Below are 18,246 nucleotides of genomic sequence, written 5' to 3' on the forward strand. Positions count from 1 at the left end.
AGAGTCAGTCCCACAGCAGCTTATAAGCCTGAGGGGAAAATTCAGCTGATGTGCCCGATGCCAGATCAGTTAAACCACTTTTACAGCCACTACTTGAAGCTTTTTCCTTCTTTTGTTGCCGTTCTTTATGTATAAACTTTAAAATGTTAAAGGTGTTTCACAGCAACCTTGCTCATTACTTTTAGAGAGAAAATAACCCGCTGATGTGCAACAGACTGTGACTGTACATTTCCTGGGACTGTACAGTTCCCTTTAAACTTGTCACTCTGTTCTGGAATTCTGTTTTGTTGTCCTGTCATTGGGCAACACTTAAGAGACAGGTTCGTTCTTCCAGTTAGTTAAGCCGCTATGATGTCCCATTCCACATATTTGGTGCGCTTGTGGATCTTATTTTAACTACCAATAAATTAGCTAAAACCTTACTTAGAAAAGGATAGGCACAAATTTTACTGCTCCAAAGTATATACAAATATTGTGGGGTGTGTTTTTGGAAAATCTGAGAACACAGACAATTTATTTGATTAAAAAATCTTAACTGTGAAGTTCTGTTTTATTGTGTGGGAGTTCCCTCCATTTAAGAGAGTCTTGTATGAAAACCTCTTTCTTTCTCTTTGAAAATATTGTTCCACAAAACATTGTGAATGGAGCAGTAAATACTTAAATCAACTTGTGTTTAAAATAAAAGATGGGGTTTTTTTTTAAATGTACATTAGAGAGAGCAATCACACTGAAGCACTCTTGCATAACTTTCATGAGACTGGTATTACTCAATATTACTTTTCATAGTTAGGACGCTGCCTCTGTATCAGTTTGTGCATCCAAATATAAGCAGAAAATGAGCTTTGATTGTATTATTTTTGAAGCAGATTGATCGTATTTATTACGGTAGTGCCTAATGGCCAACCAAGAACAGGGCCCATTGTTCTAGGCACTGCACAAACACAGAGTAGTCCCTGCCCCAAACAACTGATAATCTAAATGGACAAGACAGACGCAGGGTGGGGAAAGGGGTATAACACACCAGCAGAATGAACTATGTGATGGTGGTAAATGGCATGTTAGTGCCATGATTTTATTTTTATTGATGGATTTACTTAGAAGGGGCTAAGCTAAATGAAAAGAAAAGGGAAGGGAGAGGGGACAGCAAAGGGTGGGGTGGGGGTTGGGAGACAGAGCAGGGGAGAAGAGGGTTAAGGAGTAGGTATGGAATGAAGCTGTGATTGAGGGACTATGAAGAGAGAGGGAGTTGAGAGGATCGGCGCAAAAAGCCAACCAGCAGGGCAGAGAAAATGCAGTCAAAACTGTAGAAATATTCCTTTTCCTCAACAGAGAAAAAGGATTGGGGGAATTGTTTGTTCTGCCTCTTTCTGTTTTTCTAGAACTAGCTTATTTGTTAACATAAGGAGCATGAGATGCCCTGTGGTTCGTTGTATAGAGCCCTGGACTGGGTGCCAAGACACTTGCATTCTGTTCCTCTCTCTTGCCCAAGATCACTCAGCAGGTCTGTGTTGGTTTTCCTTCCTACCCTTCCCTATCCTCTGTTTTCCCTCCCAGCCTTTGGCTGTCTCGTCTATTCAGATTGTAAGTTCTTTGCGGCAGGGGTTGACTTTTACTGGCACTACCATAATACAAATAACAAATATCCCTCCGTTTCTGTGATTCTTCAGCCTGTTCATTCAGACAATAGAGGACTTTCACTCTCTTCGTAGCCAGGGAGCAGGATCAGGGGCTTGCCCCACTCTGCGTGGCTTCCAGAAGCAGCAGCATGTCCGTCCTCCGGCTTCTAAGTGTAGGGGCAGCCAGGGGGCTTCACATGCTGCCCCTGTCCCAAGCGCCTGTGGACAGGGCAGCTTGCAGAGCCGCCTGGCTGTGCCTCCACGTAGGAGCTGGAGGAGGGACATGCTGCTGCTTCTGGGAGCTGCTTGAGGTAAGCACCACCCAGAGCCTGCACTCCACCCCCATCCCATGCTCCACCTCCCTGCCCCAGCCCTGATCCCCCTCGCACCCTGCTGAACCCTCAACCCCGCACCCCCAGCTGGAGCCCTCATCCCCCACCCCAACCTCTTTCCCCAGCCTGGAGCCCCCTTCCACACCCTGAACTCCTCATTTCTGGCCCCACCCCAGAGCCTGCACCCCAACCCCCAATTTCGTGAGCATTCATAGCCCACCATACAATTTCCATACCCAGATGTGGTCCTTGGGCCAAAAAGTTTTCCCACCCCTATTCTAGAGGAAGCATAAGCAGAGCTTGTAGCCCATGGCTTCTCTCAGGTGATGCTGCATCCATTATTCCCTAGATGGAGCTACTATAAGGTGGGTGCATAATTGGTTGGAAAACCGTTCCCAGAGAGTAGTAATCAGCGATTCAGTCATGCTGGAAGGGCATAACGAGTGGGGTCCCGCAGAGATCTGTTTTGGGTCCGGTTCTGTTCAATATCTTCATCAGTGATTTAGATAATGGCAGAGAGAGTACACTTATATTGTTTGCGGAGGATACCAAGCTGGGAGGGGTTGCAAGTGCTTTGGAGGATAGGATTAAAATTCAAATTGATCTGGACAAACTGGAGAAATGATCTGAAGTAAATAGGATGAAATTCAATAAGGACAAATGCAAAGTACTCCACTTAAGAAGGAAGAATCAGTTGCACACATACAACATACAAAATGGTTAATGACTGCCTAGGAAGGAGTACTGCGGAAAGGGATCTGGGGGTCACAGTGGATCACAAGCTAAATATGAGTCAACAGTGTAATGCTGTTGCAAAAAAAGCAAACCACCTGGAGGCTTGATGGAAGGGGGAAGCCTTATTCAGAACTAATTTTTATCCATCATGTTCATCTCACTAGAAGAAAGTGTGAAATAGTTTTCCCATCGCACAAAAATTTTAGACCTTGGAAAAATTTTCCCATCCTGAATTGGGATGAAAAGTTGAAATCTCAGATTTTCAGTTCATGAAAATCTAAAACAACAATTTTGGTTTGCGTAAATCAAAAGATTTCATTTCAATAACTACAAAATGTTTTATTTAGATTTTGACCATTTAAATTTTTTTAATTGTAATAGTATTAGCTAAAATTTTGAAATGAAGTTGTTTTGAACTAGAAAAAAATTTTTATTTAAAAAAATGTGAAAATTAGATGTTTCAAAAACTTCTAAATGTTGCCAACATTTTCGAGTTGAGAAATTCATCAAAACCAACCCTTTCCCATGAAAAGCTTCAGTTTCAACAAAAAAGTGTCCAAAAAAACCCAACCTCCTACCAACTACTCCTACTACAGAAGGAAGCAGTAGTCTAAAAGGTTTCAGAGTAACAGCTGTGTTAGTCTGTATTCGCAAAAAGAAAAGGAGTACTTGTGGCACCTTAGAGACTAACAATTTATTGGTTAGTCTCTAAGGTGCCACAAGTACTCCTTTTCTTTTAGTAGTCTAAAAGTAACCAAAAAGTATTGCAAGTCACTTAGTGTATTCACTATGTGTAGTAGTTTTCTATCGCAACTTGTTAAAAGTTGGTTATGATGACTCAGGTTCCTGGATTTTGCAACCCAGTGTGTTGAGAATCTGCCGCTTCTGCAGCGCCACAGCAGAAAGTATGAGGTGAATGAAAAGTACAATCAATGGGACTGGCTTTGTCTTAGCATTTGTTAGCTCAGATTTTGACTGATCATGAACAATCTAAATGCAGTTTGCTGTTACTTCTTGAAAGCTAATTTAGAGTAACTTGTGTCCTTGGTGTCTTGTTTGGCTTTAACTTAATTCTGTAAGGAAGGATTTTTGGAACATTTTCTTATACAATTCAACAAAATTCAACATTGTATGAAGGCAAACAACCATAATGCACCAAATTGCACAAAGCACATGTTACGATAGCTGTGAGTTAGGACTCTCCAGTAGTCGAATGAATAAGTATGCAGCACTTCCCAGCAGATGTTTCACTACCTTGACATCTATTCACCATTTTGGTTGGTGAATATGAACATGTTCAAAATGGAGATAGATAGCAGCCAACTGAGATCATTCCACAGCCTGAAACAGCTTAGGCTGCTGTTGAATCATTTCCCCAAACAGGAAACCACAAAATATTAGAGAGTAAGGTCACTAGATCATTGGGAAAGGAGCACAAGTTTGTCTGCAAAGTGTTATGATGTCCTGTAAGTAGGACAAGCTATGGCAATGGAACTAGTATTAAAAAAAACAAACTAAGAAAATAAGACTGATTTTGTAAAGCACAACTTTCTCTGCATTCAACAGTAAACCTGAAACAACTTCCAGCTGTTTCGATAACTTTGTAATTAGGAGTATTCAGGAAGATGTGACTTGTATTCATGGTTTTGCCAATTACCTGCCTCCTCCTCAAGTAGGGTTGCCAACTTTGGTTGGACAAATTCCTGGAGATTTCATCACGTGACATAATCTTTAATTCCTGGAGACACCAGGACAATCCTGGGGGTTTTGCAACCCTATCTCCAAGGCTAAAAATTAGAAGGGAATCTAATGTTTTTCTGTTGCCAGCCATGTTTAGAATTGAGATGAGAATCATGCCTTTCAGTTTTGATGACTATACTGCTATTTATTCCAGTGGTTAAGAAGTTTTAAAACTTCATTACATATGTTTAAAGAAGATAAGGCTGTATATTGTTGGAAGGTACAGATTACATTTTCTGCAATTTTACAGTCTAAAATTTAGTCTGTCATTTTATTCAAGGTAAAAATCACTCAGTGAAGTTTTTCTATCACCCTCATTTTTAAAGTGAGTGACAAATGTATACTGGGAAGGGCCCTCTCCCCTCGTCTAATCTCTGTCCTAGACTTTATGGAGAGCCCTGTACAAAGTTAATATAGCCTTAATTGATCATCCTAGCCTCCTGTGCATGGGCTGCGGGTGGACCCCCTCTTCGGGAAGGCTAGCTCCACAGCCCCGCCCCTGCAGCAGGAGCCCTGAGGCCACTGAGCTGGAGAAGCCCCAGGCCACCTGGAACCCTGAGATGCCTTTTCCCTCCCCCTTGTACCCCGCGCTGCCAGAGGAGCCCTGGGATGGCCTCAGTCCTGGGCCGGCCCCAGCTGGCCGGCCGACCTGAGGCCTGGCCCGAGCAGCCCCAGCCGGCTCTGAGCGCCCCAGCCCTGGCTGGCCTGTGGCTGTGGCTCCTATTATACCTGCTGCTCATGCTCCTGTGGATCCCCAAGGTGTACACCATCAAGCATTCAAAATATGATTGGTTTAAAAATCATGAGACTTTCTAAAACAAAATAAATTCATTGTTCTTTTTACTTGCCTCGTGTGTCTGAGCCTTTAAAGTTCATTTTCAAGCTTTTCTTTGCAAACATGAGGCGAGGAACTTTTTTAAATGGATGCTGTGATTCTCATGATTCCAGGAGCTGGTGCTTTAAGAAAAAATATGAATATTGTGACAGTGGATCCTCCAGTAGTTTGGGAGCCAAACCACTGGCTTTTCTGCTGGGGTGAGGACAAATGCTGCATTTCCTCTCTACTACATCCGCCAATGGAACAACTTTGGGGAAAACTTTTGTGAGGGGATCCAAATGGTTTTCTCTTCCTCTAGAGAGGATCACAGGCCTCTCATTAGCCATTTCTTCCTCGATTCTATGGCCACAGAATAAGTTTCTACTGCAAAAGTCTGGAATAAATCTCACTTGCTTCAGCTAGCCAAACGCCTAGATGTATTTAACATTAAGTACCTGGTATCAGTCAGAGTGCAATCTGAACATGTCTTCAATCAGACTTTTTCTGTAAACTGTGGAAGACTGTGTTGACTTCTTCCCAGTCTATCTCACAGCTGACTTTGTAGAGAATTTTGAGAGTCCGTTAGAGTCAAGCTGACATCCTCACTAGACACTGTATGCCCTAAACAGCTAGCGATGCAGGAAAATTGTGAGGCTGAGATGGGGCAGAGCCATAGTGTTGGATATGGCCTAACTCTACCACTATTAAAATGTCTTTTGAATTTCTCATTTGGGAAGCTGACGGAGTTTCTGTGGCTCAACACCTAACTATCTAGCCTAGTACCTGTTTGTGTAATCAGGCCCAAAATACTGGGACTAATAATCACTGGTAACCAATTCCGAGAAACATACGGAAAGAGCAAAAGGTGAAATTTTAACAGCTTATTAGAGGAGTGAAATTGTGTTAAAAAGCAAGCATTTAAAAAGCAAGCTGACCTCCTATGAATTAAGTGTCATTTGTAATAGAGAAAAGTTTTTCTCCTCTGTGGTTTTGCCTCAGCATCCCTTGTATTTCTCTTTATTCTGGTTTCCACCATAACATTAGAAAGAGATTGCTTGTGATTTTTTTCCCCAAGAGAAACAATCTTACTATATTAGGAACTACACATAGAAGTAGCAATTAATCTTCCCTTTCTCACAAGTTATTTTTTTATATAGAGTAACTCGACTAGAAGAATCATTGAGAAGTGCCATTTTAAGTAATGATCTGTAGTCCATCTAAAGACTTGGTATTTGTACTAAAAAGTTCATTTTGCTGGCTTTTTTATGTAGATAAAGCTATATAAACTTTCTCTCCTAGAAGTAGATTTGTCAGTAACAAGTGATGGGACAAGTTAATGCTAGTTTAGACCGTATGTAACTTCTGTGTTAGAAATTCCATAAAGCGTATTTTATAGAAGATTTACCAGAGTTGTTTAAAGCATAATCTTGTCCGTATAATCTTGACTGCTGTTAGATCCTGATTGATAATGCTGTTCTGCGTTCTAGCCTATACTCGGGAGCACAACACAGATATAATTGTTCCCATACTGTTGAATATGACAGCTGCAGAAGATTTTTCAGTGGCCATGAGGAATCAAGGTCTTTGAGGCAAAGCTCCTTTATATAAACAATGCAATTATCTTATTGAACTAGTTTGGATGAGCCTTTACAGAAAAAGCTTTTACTTTCTAGGATTTTTGGTAACAAGGAATAAATAGCACACAGGAAATGCGTTCATATTCTCGACATATAAAGGTCTTTGTTAGTTTGAACACTACCAGACTGCTGTTAGATCCTGATTGATACAAAATGTAAATACTACTTAAATACAGGATTTATAAAGAAACCTTACTCTGGAGTGAGGAAACTTTTTTTTTTTTTTTTTAAATGCAGATAATACACTTTTCCCCTCTTGTTCCTAAAGTAATATGCACACTTAATTTGAGGATTCAACAAATTTTCTTTACTCTTGCAAGTGGGAAAGTAGAAAACCTGGAACCCCTCTGTCACAGTTCAGAGCAACTGTACCTTAATTCCCCTGTATGGTAGGGCAAGGACATCTATTCCCAGGCTTCCAGCTCCCTTGGCCATCACCTTTCTTTGATGGAGACACTAATCTCTCTCTCTCTCTTCTGACCCGGGTATCTCCAGGCTGAACAGTTCCCAGCCTTTACTATATTATTGCCAACAAAAGACAGGCTGTCGAAGCAGGCTTCTCTTGCCTTCTCTTCAGAGAGTAATAACAGAATAATTGCAACAATTATAAGTTACCACACAGCTCTCTCTGTGCGAGCTTATTTATTGTTAGGGTAAAAGTGTTGTAGAGAAAACATTAAAAACAATAAAGTCTACATAAATGTTCAAAAGCTTACTAGAGGTCAGTGCAATTCTGACATTGGCTCTGGAAGGTGGTTAGTCCTTCAGACCCCACAAAGAAGGTTTCTTCTATGGTCACAAGTTCATAACAGCCTCAGCTTAGAACCAGCACACAGTCCTATGGGGCTTCAGTAGGCCAAGAGCTTCCAACCTTTCCTTAAGGATTGGGGCCCTCCATGGACCAAAGGTCCTGTCCATTTGCTGGATCAGGAAGAAGGCCCTGAGTCATCTTAAAACTCAGGGTATTTATTCAAAAGTCCTTTCTAGTCTGTGGTCCCCGGAGAATCCAGATTTGGTAATTGAACTGTCCTCTGGTAACCAGTGATCAGCAGACAAATGGTCCCCCACCTCAGGGCAAAGCTTCAAAAGTTGTTTGTATTTGGGGGGTTTGCAATCCAGTTCTACCCCGTACTTCCTAGGAATTCTACTTTACGTATTTTCCCAAAAGATCAAACATTGTTTAGCGCACAGTCTTTTGAAGTTCACATTGTCTCCTGGAGATTGCATTAATCCTTCCTCCTCCTAAAGAAGTCCCACAATGGTACAAAAACATTTGCATTCCAATACAATGGACTACATAGATATTAAATGTAATTAAGTAAGGTTTAATTTAATTCCATAAGGTTTGCCTGGGATATTGTCTCATATGTCACCCTCCCCCACAAAAAAACTTTGCCCCATCAGAGAGAGTCAGAAGACATCCACTGGTTTGAACACCTATCTATGTGTAGTTTGTTGCTTTGTGGTTAGTAGTGCTCCCATCATGATCCACTTTCTGCATATGCTCAGGCCCAATGTCAAAGGGTTAATGGCATTTATTAATATGTCAAACTTTTTATGTAAGCAGTATTTTTAAGGAAACACTAAATCTTAAACTAAACATATATTTTAACTTAAGTTCTCATCCTGATTTTATTTATATACCACTATATTTATACCATACTTCTTTGCTATTCTTGTGAAAATTATACCTTTTTGCCTGAATAGAGGTGTTAAAGTGCATCACAGAAATGTCTGATGTGGTATTTCTTAATCACTGTTACCACTCTGTTGTTTCCACAGAAGTGAGTAATAAAAATCCTACCAGCCATTATAAAAGTCCTGATTAAACTACAGTTTTGAGAATGCTAAATCCCTGGCTGCCTTGGACTATCTACTTTTTCTAAACTTCAATCACAGATTGAGCTTTTGCATTGGCTTTCAGTAATAAAAATGCACATATCGCAGATATAACTATTCATAGTCAAATAACATGCTATCAATATGCCTTCTTCAGGAGCCGAGAGCCCTCAGTTTTGATTGACTCTTGGAAGACTATTGAGACAGTTGTGTGAAAACAAATCTTGCAATATCTGGATTTCTCAGGTCTTTTTGACACCAGTTTGGGCATAGTATGGGTACTGCAATATTGGTGGTGGTGGTTGATCTCCTCCTGTAGAAAGAGAGAGAGAACATGGCTGAAATTCTGAGCAGCCCAGAAATCACACGCAGAGGCCAGTTGTGGGAGACAAAGATGGCTTTAAGTCATGTTTGTGTCTTTGAAATTTCAGACTACTCCACTCCAGAGGTTCATGTGGCCACCCAGGGCCTAATTGTGCTGAATCTAAAGGTTACTGTGGAGCTAAATTTTGTTTAACTGAGCTTTACAGTTTATTTAATATTGACTGCTTTGTCGTCTTCCAGGTTCTGTTATACAATGGGCAGCTTGATATCATAGTAGCAGCTCCACTGACGGAACGCTTTCTACGTACTGTGCCATGGAGCAAAGTGGAAGAATACAAAAATGCTGAAAGACTCATATGGAGGATCCATCCCCTTGACAAAGAGGTAGCTGGTTATGTGCGCCAAGCTGGTGAATTCTATCAGGTAAAGAAAGGAAGCTCTTGAGACACGGACTCTATATAAGCAGTTGTTGTCTATGCTGAGGATATTATCTTATATATTTAGGTTCCTTCAGGTCAGGTTGTACAGTAGCCTGCTACTATAATGGTAGTAGATGATACCACCTGTGATTGACAGCCTCGGGAAGTGCCAACGACTTTGGATGAATGAGCATTTTAGGAGGATAGTGGCACCCCAGATGGAAGAAATGTTATTGAAAGGTGGAAGAGTTAAACCACAGTTTAACCAATGGCAACCACAAACTGGTGGGAAGGCAACAAGAAACCACCCTCTCTATTTTTTTCCGATGAGAACTATCATGGAAGAACAAAGGTAACATGATCCACATGTGGCGCTGGACGGTGAGACCACCCCACCACACAGACCTGAAGGCATAACAAATTATACGGGGGAGGAAGTTCCAGCCAGTAAGAGTGGTGGTTGCAGTTATAATGGTGCTGCACCAAATCCTTTGAGGAGTACGGTGCCTGATAATTGCACCAAGGAAAAGAATGATCTGAACCTTCATAAATGAATCATCACAGTAAGAACATGGAATGTGAGGAGTCTGTGTGAAGGGAAGGTTGTCCTTGTGACCAGTGAATTGGAAATATGTAAGATTGATGTATGTGGAATCTGAAAGCTGTGATGGAATGGTAGGGTTTGTTTCATGGAAATGGGTGGGTATGTGGTGTACTACTCAGGATCCAAGACCGTGAGGAAAAAATAGGGTTGCATGTATCTTATCCAAGGAGAGATCAAAGTGTGTGTTTGGATATAATCCAATCGGAGATAGAATCATTACGATTCACCTTCAAGTAAACCTAATTAATAAGTAGATCATACAGGTTTATGCCCCTGTGAAAGCAGCTCACGCCACCACAGTTGAGTTCTATGAACAGTTTGAAGAGAGACTCATTAAAACACCAAGCAAAGACCTCATCCTTGTATTTGGAGACCTGTACCTGAAAGTTGGAGCTGCAAGTGCTCATAAAGAAGTAATGGGAAACAATGGTCTGGATTTACAAAATGAGAGAAAAAGGTGTTTAGTTGAATTCTGCTGTTCTAATCATCTGGTCATTACAAACACAATCTTACCCAACATCTTAGATGTATATTTACATGGAGGTCATCTGACAGCATGACCAATAACCAAATGGACTATGTAATGATACAGGGATGCTGGAGATTGTGTGCAATGAATAAACACTTGTCCAAGTACAGACTGCAGGTTAGGTTATCAACTATTATCCTGAAGCCCTGAAACCTAAAATTGCAATTTAAAAAGATAAGATGTTCAGCAGGTCCACAACATCTGGACCTGTCCAAAATCACTAAAAACTACATGACTTCTGTTCCGATCAAGATTGAGTCATTGTCATAAGTGAAAGAGGAAAACAGTGTGAATGAACTTTGGAATCAAATGAAAGCTATCATGCTTAAAGGTACCAAAGCACACATTTTGAAAAGTCAGGGTTGGACTGCACCATGGTTAACAGAGAAGGTGTTTTGAGCTGTCAAAGAAACAATACAGAATGAAAGAGAGTGGCTTGGAGACTAAAGAATGTAGGAGAGAATACAAGGTATTGAGCAGACAGATTCAAAAGCAGACTAGACGAGTGAATTCGTCAGGGCAAAATTCAAGGAACTTGAAAATTACAGAGGGTAATAATACAGAAGGTATGTTCACAGTGGTCAGACTTCTTACTAAAAAAGTTTTCCCTGCAACCAAGCATAATAAAAGACCATGAAGGCAGAGTTCTTACTAAAGGTGATATTAAATGCAGATAGAGATTGTGCCAATCTGCATGCCTCATCAGAGCCACTTGTGATACAGGAGTACAGAGCCAGAGCCATCAATCCTGTAAGAGGAAATAGGGCGTGCTATTATGAAAATGTAGCCTGGGAAAGCACCAGGGGTACATAAAGTACCCGTAGGATTGCTAAAAGTGATTGGTGACTATGATATTGATCTTGTGGAAAATTTGCAGTGACATATAGATGACTAGACATTGGCCGGACCACTGGACAAAGGGAATATTTTTGCCGTTGCCAAACAAATGGGATATAACAGAGTGCAGCAATTCTACCAGTTTCCTGATACTGAATGCAAATAAAGTGCCGCTCTACATAATTCGGGATTGAATGAAGCAGAACTATCACCACCACAAGTATAATCACCTACTGATTGTGTTTCATTGACTACTTCCAAATGTTTGACATGACCATCTGTGGAGGATACTAGTAAACATGCAGAGTTCAGTCTCTACTGTCAACAGACCCACAGTGCAAACAGAATTAAGTGATGGTGAGTGGTTTTTCACTGGGTGTGACACAAGTGTGCATTCTGCCCCAAGTCTTTTCAACATGTATGCAAAATTTATTAAGATACAAGCCCTGGAAGATTTGGATAAAGTAGAAGGAGCTGGGATTTCCATGGGTGGACACTTCTTAACCAATCTCAGATGTGCTGATGGTATGACACTCTTTACTGCAGCCATCAATGCAATTCAACAAATGCTGGAGTCTCTAAAAACTGTTAGTGAGGAATGTGGACTATTCCTGAATGTGTGGCAAAAATGAAATGCATTTTACATTGACACAATCAGTAACAACAGGATGCAAGCAGACATGACGGTTAACAGTTAAGCTGTAGAAGCAGTAGGTGAACTTAGTTATCTGGGATCATACACATCCAACCAAAGAAGCTACTCCAAAGAAATCGGAAGAAGACTTGGGATGTCTTGCTCAGCCATGGCCTCCCTTACAAAAGGGTGGAAAAACTGTGGCATCTCAAAATGCATGAAGGTTTGACTGATTTTAAAAAGCATAATTTTTTCCATAATGACTCCTATGGATGTGACTCCTAGGAAATTAATGCTACTGACAAGAGGAAAATCAAAGCCTTTGAGATGTGGTGCTAGCATAGGATCTTCTGCATCTCCTTTTCCAACCAGGAGATAAAGCTTATGTTAGAAATATTATTGGAGAGAAGTGGACTCTGTTTTCAGAAATCAACAGGCACAAACATATGTACTTTGGTCACATCCGTGCATTGAGATGGAAATAACCTTGAGCAAATTATCATGGAAAGATTGGTGGCAGGTCATGGTAGTAGGGGAGGACCCACAAGGAGACTGGTAGATGGTGTGCGACAGATCGTGGGAGTTTAGCTGTTTAGTGTGCAAAGTTAGCAATAGATTGAGACAGCTTCCAAAAATTCTGCTATGATATCACCAGTATTCAGGCATGAATAAATTAACTCTACTTACTTACCTATTTAGTTTCCTAATCCTAAAGAAGGATACATTGTATGGTCAATTTTTTGATAGATAAGTCTGTACATGTGCAGCGATCTGGCTGAAATGAAAAGTGGAAAGGCCAGGAAAAAATAAACTGGCATGATGTTTGTTTTGAAGTTTTTGTCACTGATGCTTCAGTAACTTTCTGCATGAAGAGCAATTTTTTATGGTGTTACATTAATTTTTTGGAGTTTGGTTTTTAGAAGCACAGTAAGTAATACTATGGAGAGCTAAAATCTCATACATCCCCCAACTAGACCCAGGGGCTGCCTAGGAAGTTGATAGAAAGCAAGAGCTCAGCAATGACACTACAGCAACACAAAGGACCAAACCAACAGACCTTCAGTGACAGCTTGAGTCCCATAAGAAACAATGATTGCTTGCCCCTACTCTCAGGTTAAAAACTTCTTTAAGGCCCCAATTCGGAAAGGTACTTCATTGGGACTGTTTGCATACTTAGAGTTTAGGCATGTGCTTAGGCCACACTTTGAAAAAGTATTTAAAGATGGAGACCCAAGTTATGTTTACAAAGGTTGGTTTGGGTCCTTTATGGTATCTCCTATGTTCAAAACTGTTATCACAGCACTAAAAATGGAACCAGATACCATGTTTAAAGCATATCTGTAGTTAGTTTTGCTTTTCAAACATGACATCCCATGACCTTCATTAAAAAGTGAGTTGGCCAAACTATAGCTCTAACTATATAATATTTTACCATTATATGTTATACCATTATATACCAATATGGCTAACTCTTGCAGGTAATTGGAGATCACAGGCATCAGGGATTGGACCCTGGATGTTGGTGACAATTGCCAACACTCCTTTGTAGTGGATTTTGTTGTTCTTTGCTTTTCAAAATTGGAAATTTGCCAGTATATGAGCACATGCTAGCTCTGAAGTATAGCTATGAAATATGAGCCTCCAAGACCACTTTGGGTAATATTAAAGTTGGCAAAATGCTCAAATAATGTCCTGATATATAAAGAATATTTATAAGCAAAGTCAAGCCTGTGGAACTAGTTGGCAGCTTCTGTTCTTCCTGGTACCATCACAAATGATACGTTGTTAGTAATCTCACCAGAAAGACTATAAACCCTGAAGTGGTATCTTGAGGTAGGGGGACACATGGGTTTGAGATTGTTGGAGTGTAAGAAAATAAATGTATTCTCCTAAATAATACTTGAAGTAGCTTTTTGTAGAGTCTCTTACACTCATCTTTCATACTTCAATTGTTCTCTCAATTATTTTTAGTAACTTCTTGGTCTTTTATTAGGAAAAGAAACTTATTTAGAATGAATTTGACTTGAATCTCTTCTGCCTGAACAAGAAACAGTTAAAACGACACTCACACTCTCTCTCCCCTGCCCTCGCCCCCCCCCCCATGCTACTATTGGGGACACACACTCATACTCATGCTATAATTAGAGCCAAGAATAATTTCATCAGCAACTTCAAGGATCCCATTCAGAGGGTCATCCGTAAAAATGATGGCCCTGGAGAACACAGACATCCCACATATTTGTTAATGATTCAGTTTGAATTTGCTATATGTTTTTCTTCTGAAAACTGTCTTTCCCCGGGACAAAGTACAGCATGTGCAGCAGCCCTGGAGGCTTCTCAGCATACCTGTGCTCTTGTTCTCCTCCCACTTTCATTGTAGCTGCCAATAAAAGTGCCTTTTCAATTACATGTTTTTTGTTGATCCTGTCCAGTAAGAAGTATTGAGATCTACATTTCATTTCACATAGAGCAGAGAACAGCTGATCAGTGTTTCCATAAAAACAGTGAGGAGTCCAATGGCACCTTAAAGACTAACATTTATTTGGGCATAAGCTTTCGTAGGTTAAAAAACCCACTTCTTCAGATGCATGGAGTGAAAATTACAGATACACGCATAAATATACTGGCACATGAAGAGAAGGGAGTTACCTTACAAGTGGAGAACCAGTGTTGATGAGGTCAATTCAGTCAGGGTGGATGTGGTCCACTCCCAATAACTGATGAGGCGGTGTCAATACCCACAATATGCCAACATTTTTATGGCCGACTTAGAACAACGCTTCCTCAGCTCTCATCCCCTAGTGCCCCTTCTCTACTTGATGTACATTCACAGAATCCTAGAATCATAGACTTTAAGGTCAGAAGGGACCATTATGATAGTCTAGGCTGACCTCCTGTACGACGCAGGCCAAAGAATCTCACCCACCAATTCCTGTAACAAACCCCTAACTTATGTCTGAGCTATTGAAGTCCTCAAATCGTGGTTTAAAGACTTCAAGGTGCAGAGAATCCTCCAGCAAGTGACCCCTGCCCCACGCTGCAGAGGAAGGCGAAAAAACCCCAGGGCCTCTGCCAATCTGCCCTGGGGGAAAATTCCTTCCCAACCCCAAATATGGTGATCAGCGAAACCCTGAGCATGTTGGCAAGACTCACCAGCCAGACACCCAGGAAATAATTCTCTGTCATAACTCAGATCCCACCCCATCTAATATCCCATCACAGGCCATTGGGCATATCTACCACTAGTAGTCGAAGATCAATTAATTTCAAAATTAGGCTATCCCATCATATCATCTCCTCCATAAACTTAATCAAGCTTTGTCTTGAAGCCAGACATGTCGTTTGCCCACACTGCTTCCCTTGGAAGGCTGTTCCAGAACTTCACTCCTCTGATGGTTAGAAACCTTCATCTAATTTCAAGTCTAAACTTCCTGATGGCCAGTTTATATCCATTTGTTCTTGTGTCCACATTGGTACTGAGTTTAAATAATTCTTCTCCCTCCATGGTATTTATCCCTCTGATATATTTATAAATAGCAATCATATCTCCTCTCAGCCTTCTTTTAGTTAGGCTAAACAAGCCAAGCTCATTGAGTCTCCTTTCATAAAACAGGTTTTCCATTCTTCGGATCATCCTAGTAGCCCTTCTCTGTACCTGTTCCAGTTTGAATTCATCCTTCTTAAATATGGGAGACCAGAACTGAACACACTATTCCAGATGAGGTCTCACCAGTGCCTTGTATAATGGTACTAACACCTCCTTATCTCTCCTGGAATTACCTTGCCTGATCCCAAGACCGCATTAGCTTTTTTCACAGCCATATTACATTGGCAGCTCACGGTCATCCTGTGATCAACCAATACTCCGAGGTCCTTCTCCTCCTCTGTTACTTCCAAGTAATGTGTCCCCAGTTTATAACAGAAATTCTTGTTATTAATCCCTAAATGCATGACCTTGCACTTTTCACTATTAAATTTCATCTTATTACTATTACTCCAGTTTACAAGGTCATCCAGATCTTCCTGTATGACATCCCGGTCCTTCTCTGTATTGGCAGTACCTCCCAGCTTTGTGTCATCCGCAGACTTTATTAGCACATTCCTGCTTTTTGTGCCAAGGTCAGTAATATAAAAAGATTGGTCCCAAAACTGATCCTTGAGGAACTCCACTGGTAACCTCCTTCCAGTCTGACAGGTCACCTTTCAGTGTGACCCGCTGTAGTCTCCCCTTTAACCAGTTCCTTATCCACCTTTCAATTTTCATATTGACCCATCTTTTCCAATTTAGCTAATAATTCTGCACGTGGAACTGTATCAAATGCCTTACTGAAATCGAGGTAAATTAGATCTACCGCATTCCCTTTGTCTAAACAATCTGTTACCTTCTCAAAGAAGATCAGGTTGGTTTGACACGGTCTACCTTTTGTAAAGCCATGTTGTATTTTGTCCCAATTACCATTGATCTCAATGTCCTTAACTACTTTCTCCTTCAAATATTTTTCCAAGACCTTGCATACTATAGATGTCAAACTAACAGGTCTGTAGTTACCTGAATCGCTTTTTTTACCTTTCTTAAGAATAGGAACTATGTTAGCAATTCTCCAGTCATACGGTACAACCCCTGAGTTTACAGATTGGTTAAAAATTCTTGCTAACAGGCTTGCAATTTCATGTGCCAGTTCCTTTAATATTCTTGGATGAAGATTATCTGGGCCCCCCGATTTAGTCCCATTAAGCTGTTCGAGTTTGGCTACCTCAGATGTGATAATATCTACCTCCCATTTGTCATCCTACCATTATCCCTAAGCTCCTTATTAGCCTCATTAAAGACTGAGGCAAAGTATTTGTTTAGATATTGGGCCATGCCTAGGTATCCTTAACCTCCACTCCATCCTCAGTGGTAAGTGGTCCCACTTCTTCTTTCTTTGTTTTCTTCTTATTTATATGGCTATAGAACCTTTTACTATTGCTTTTCATTCCCTTTGCAAGGTCCAACTTTACATGGCTTTTGGCCTTTCTCCCTTTATCCATACATGTTCTGACCTCAGTAAGGTAGCTTTCCTTGCTAATCCCTCCCTTGTAGGCTTTCTGCTTTTTCTTAATCACCTCTCTGAGATGCTTGCTCATCCAGCTTGGTCTACAACTCCTGCCTATGAATTTTTTCCCCTTTCTTGGGATTCAGGCTTCTGATAGTTTCTGCAGCTTTGACTTGAAGTAATTCCAGGCCTCCTCCGCCTTTAGATCCACAAGTTTTTCAGTCCAATCCACTTCCCTAACTAATTTCCTTAATTTTTTAAAGTTAGCCTTTTTGAAATCAAAAACCCTAGTCACAGACCTATTTTTGTTTATACTTCCATTTAGTTTGAACTGAATTAGCTCATGATCACTCGAACCAAGGTTGTCCCCTATAATCATTTCTTCTGTGAGGTCCTCACTGCTCACCAAAACCAAATCTAAAATGGCATCCCCTCATGTCAGTTCATCAACTACTTGGTGAAGGAATCCATCGGCTCTCATATCCAGATCTTCATTATATGGACCCACAGGAAGGAGGCCCTTGAAGAATTCAACCTGGTTTTCAACAGTTTCCACCCCACCATCAACCTCAGTCTGAACCAGTCCACACAAGAGATCCAGTTCTTGGATACTACAGTGCAAATAAGTGATGGTCACATAAACACCATCCTACACTGGAAACCTACTGACCCGCTATCCTTACCTACATACCTCTAACTTCCATCCAGGACACACCACACGATCCATTGTCTACAGCCAAGCCCTAAGATACAACCATATTTGTTTCAATCCCTCAGACAGAGACAAACACCTACAAGATCTTTTTATCAAGCATTCTTAAAACTACAATACCCACCTAGGTAGATGTCCGGGCTCAGGCTCTGGGACCCTGTTAGGGGGTGAGGGCTTCAGCGTGAGCCTGGATGTCTGTCCTGAAATTTTATGACCTTGCAAGACCAAGTCTGCAGGTATGGGTCAACCGTGGATGTTTTATTGAAGTGTAGACATTCCTGGAGAGAGAAGGTGTTGCAGGTGGGACGGCAGATGCACTCAGACATTGAAGGGAGTAAGAAGGCTCCTCCAGGGCCCTGAGTCAGAGGGGTAAAGACACCAGCAGGAAGGAGATCTGTGGAGAATGCAGAGAATGTCAAACTCCAGGCAAGAAAC

At 41.0% G+C, this 18,246-nt stretch overlaps 1 protein-coding gene across 1 annotated transcript in view; it reads left to right on the forward strand.

Annotated features, from left to right (window-relative positions):
- Positions 1–18,246, forward strand: part of CPVL (carboxypeptidase vitellogenic like) — an 89,208-nt gene that overhangs the window by 56,399 nt on the left and 14,563 nt on the right. The window contains exon 12 of the mRNA XM_077809318.1: positions 9,281–9,463. Coding sequence (XP_077665444.1) covers positions 9,281–9,463 — 183 coding nt within the window. The remainder of the gene's footprint in view (positions 1–9,280; positions 9,464–18,246) is intronic.

Source organism: Eretmochelys imbricata, chromosome 2 (assembly GCF_965152235.1).
Source record: "Eretmochelys imbricata isolate rEreImb1 chromosome 2, rEreImb1.hap1, whole genome shotgun sequence".
Taxonomy (NCBI): Eukaryota; Metazoa; Chordata; order Testudines; family Cheloniidae; genus Eretmochelys; species Eretmochelys imbricata.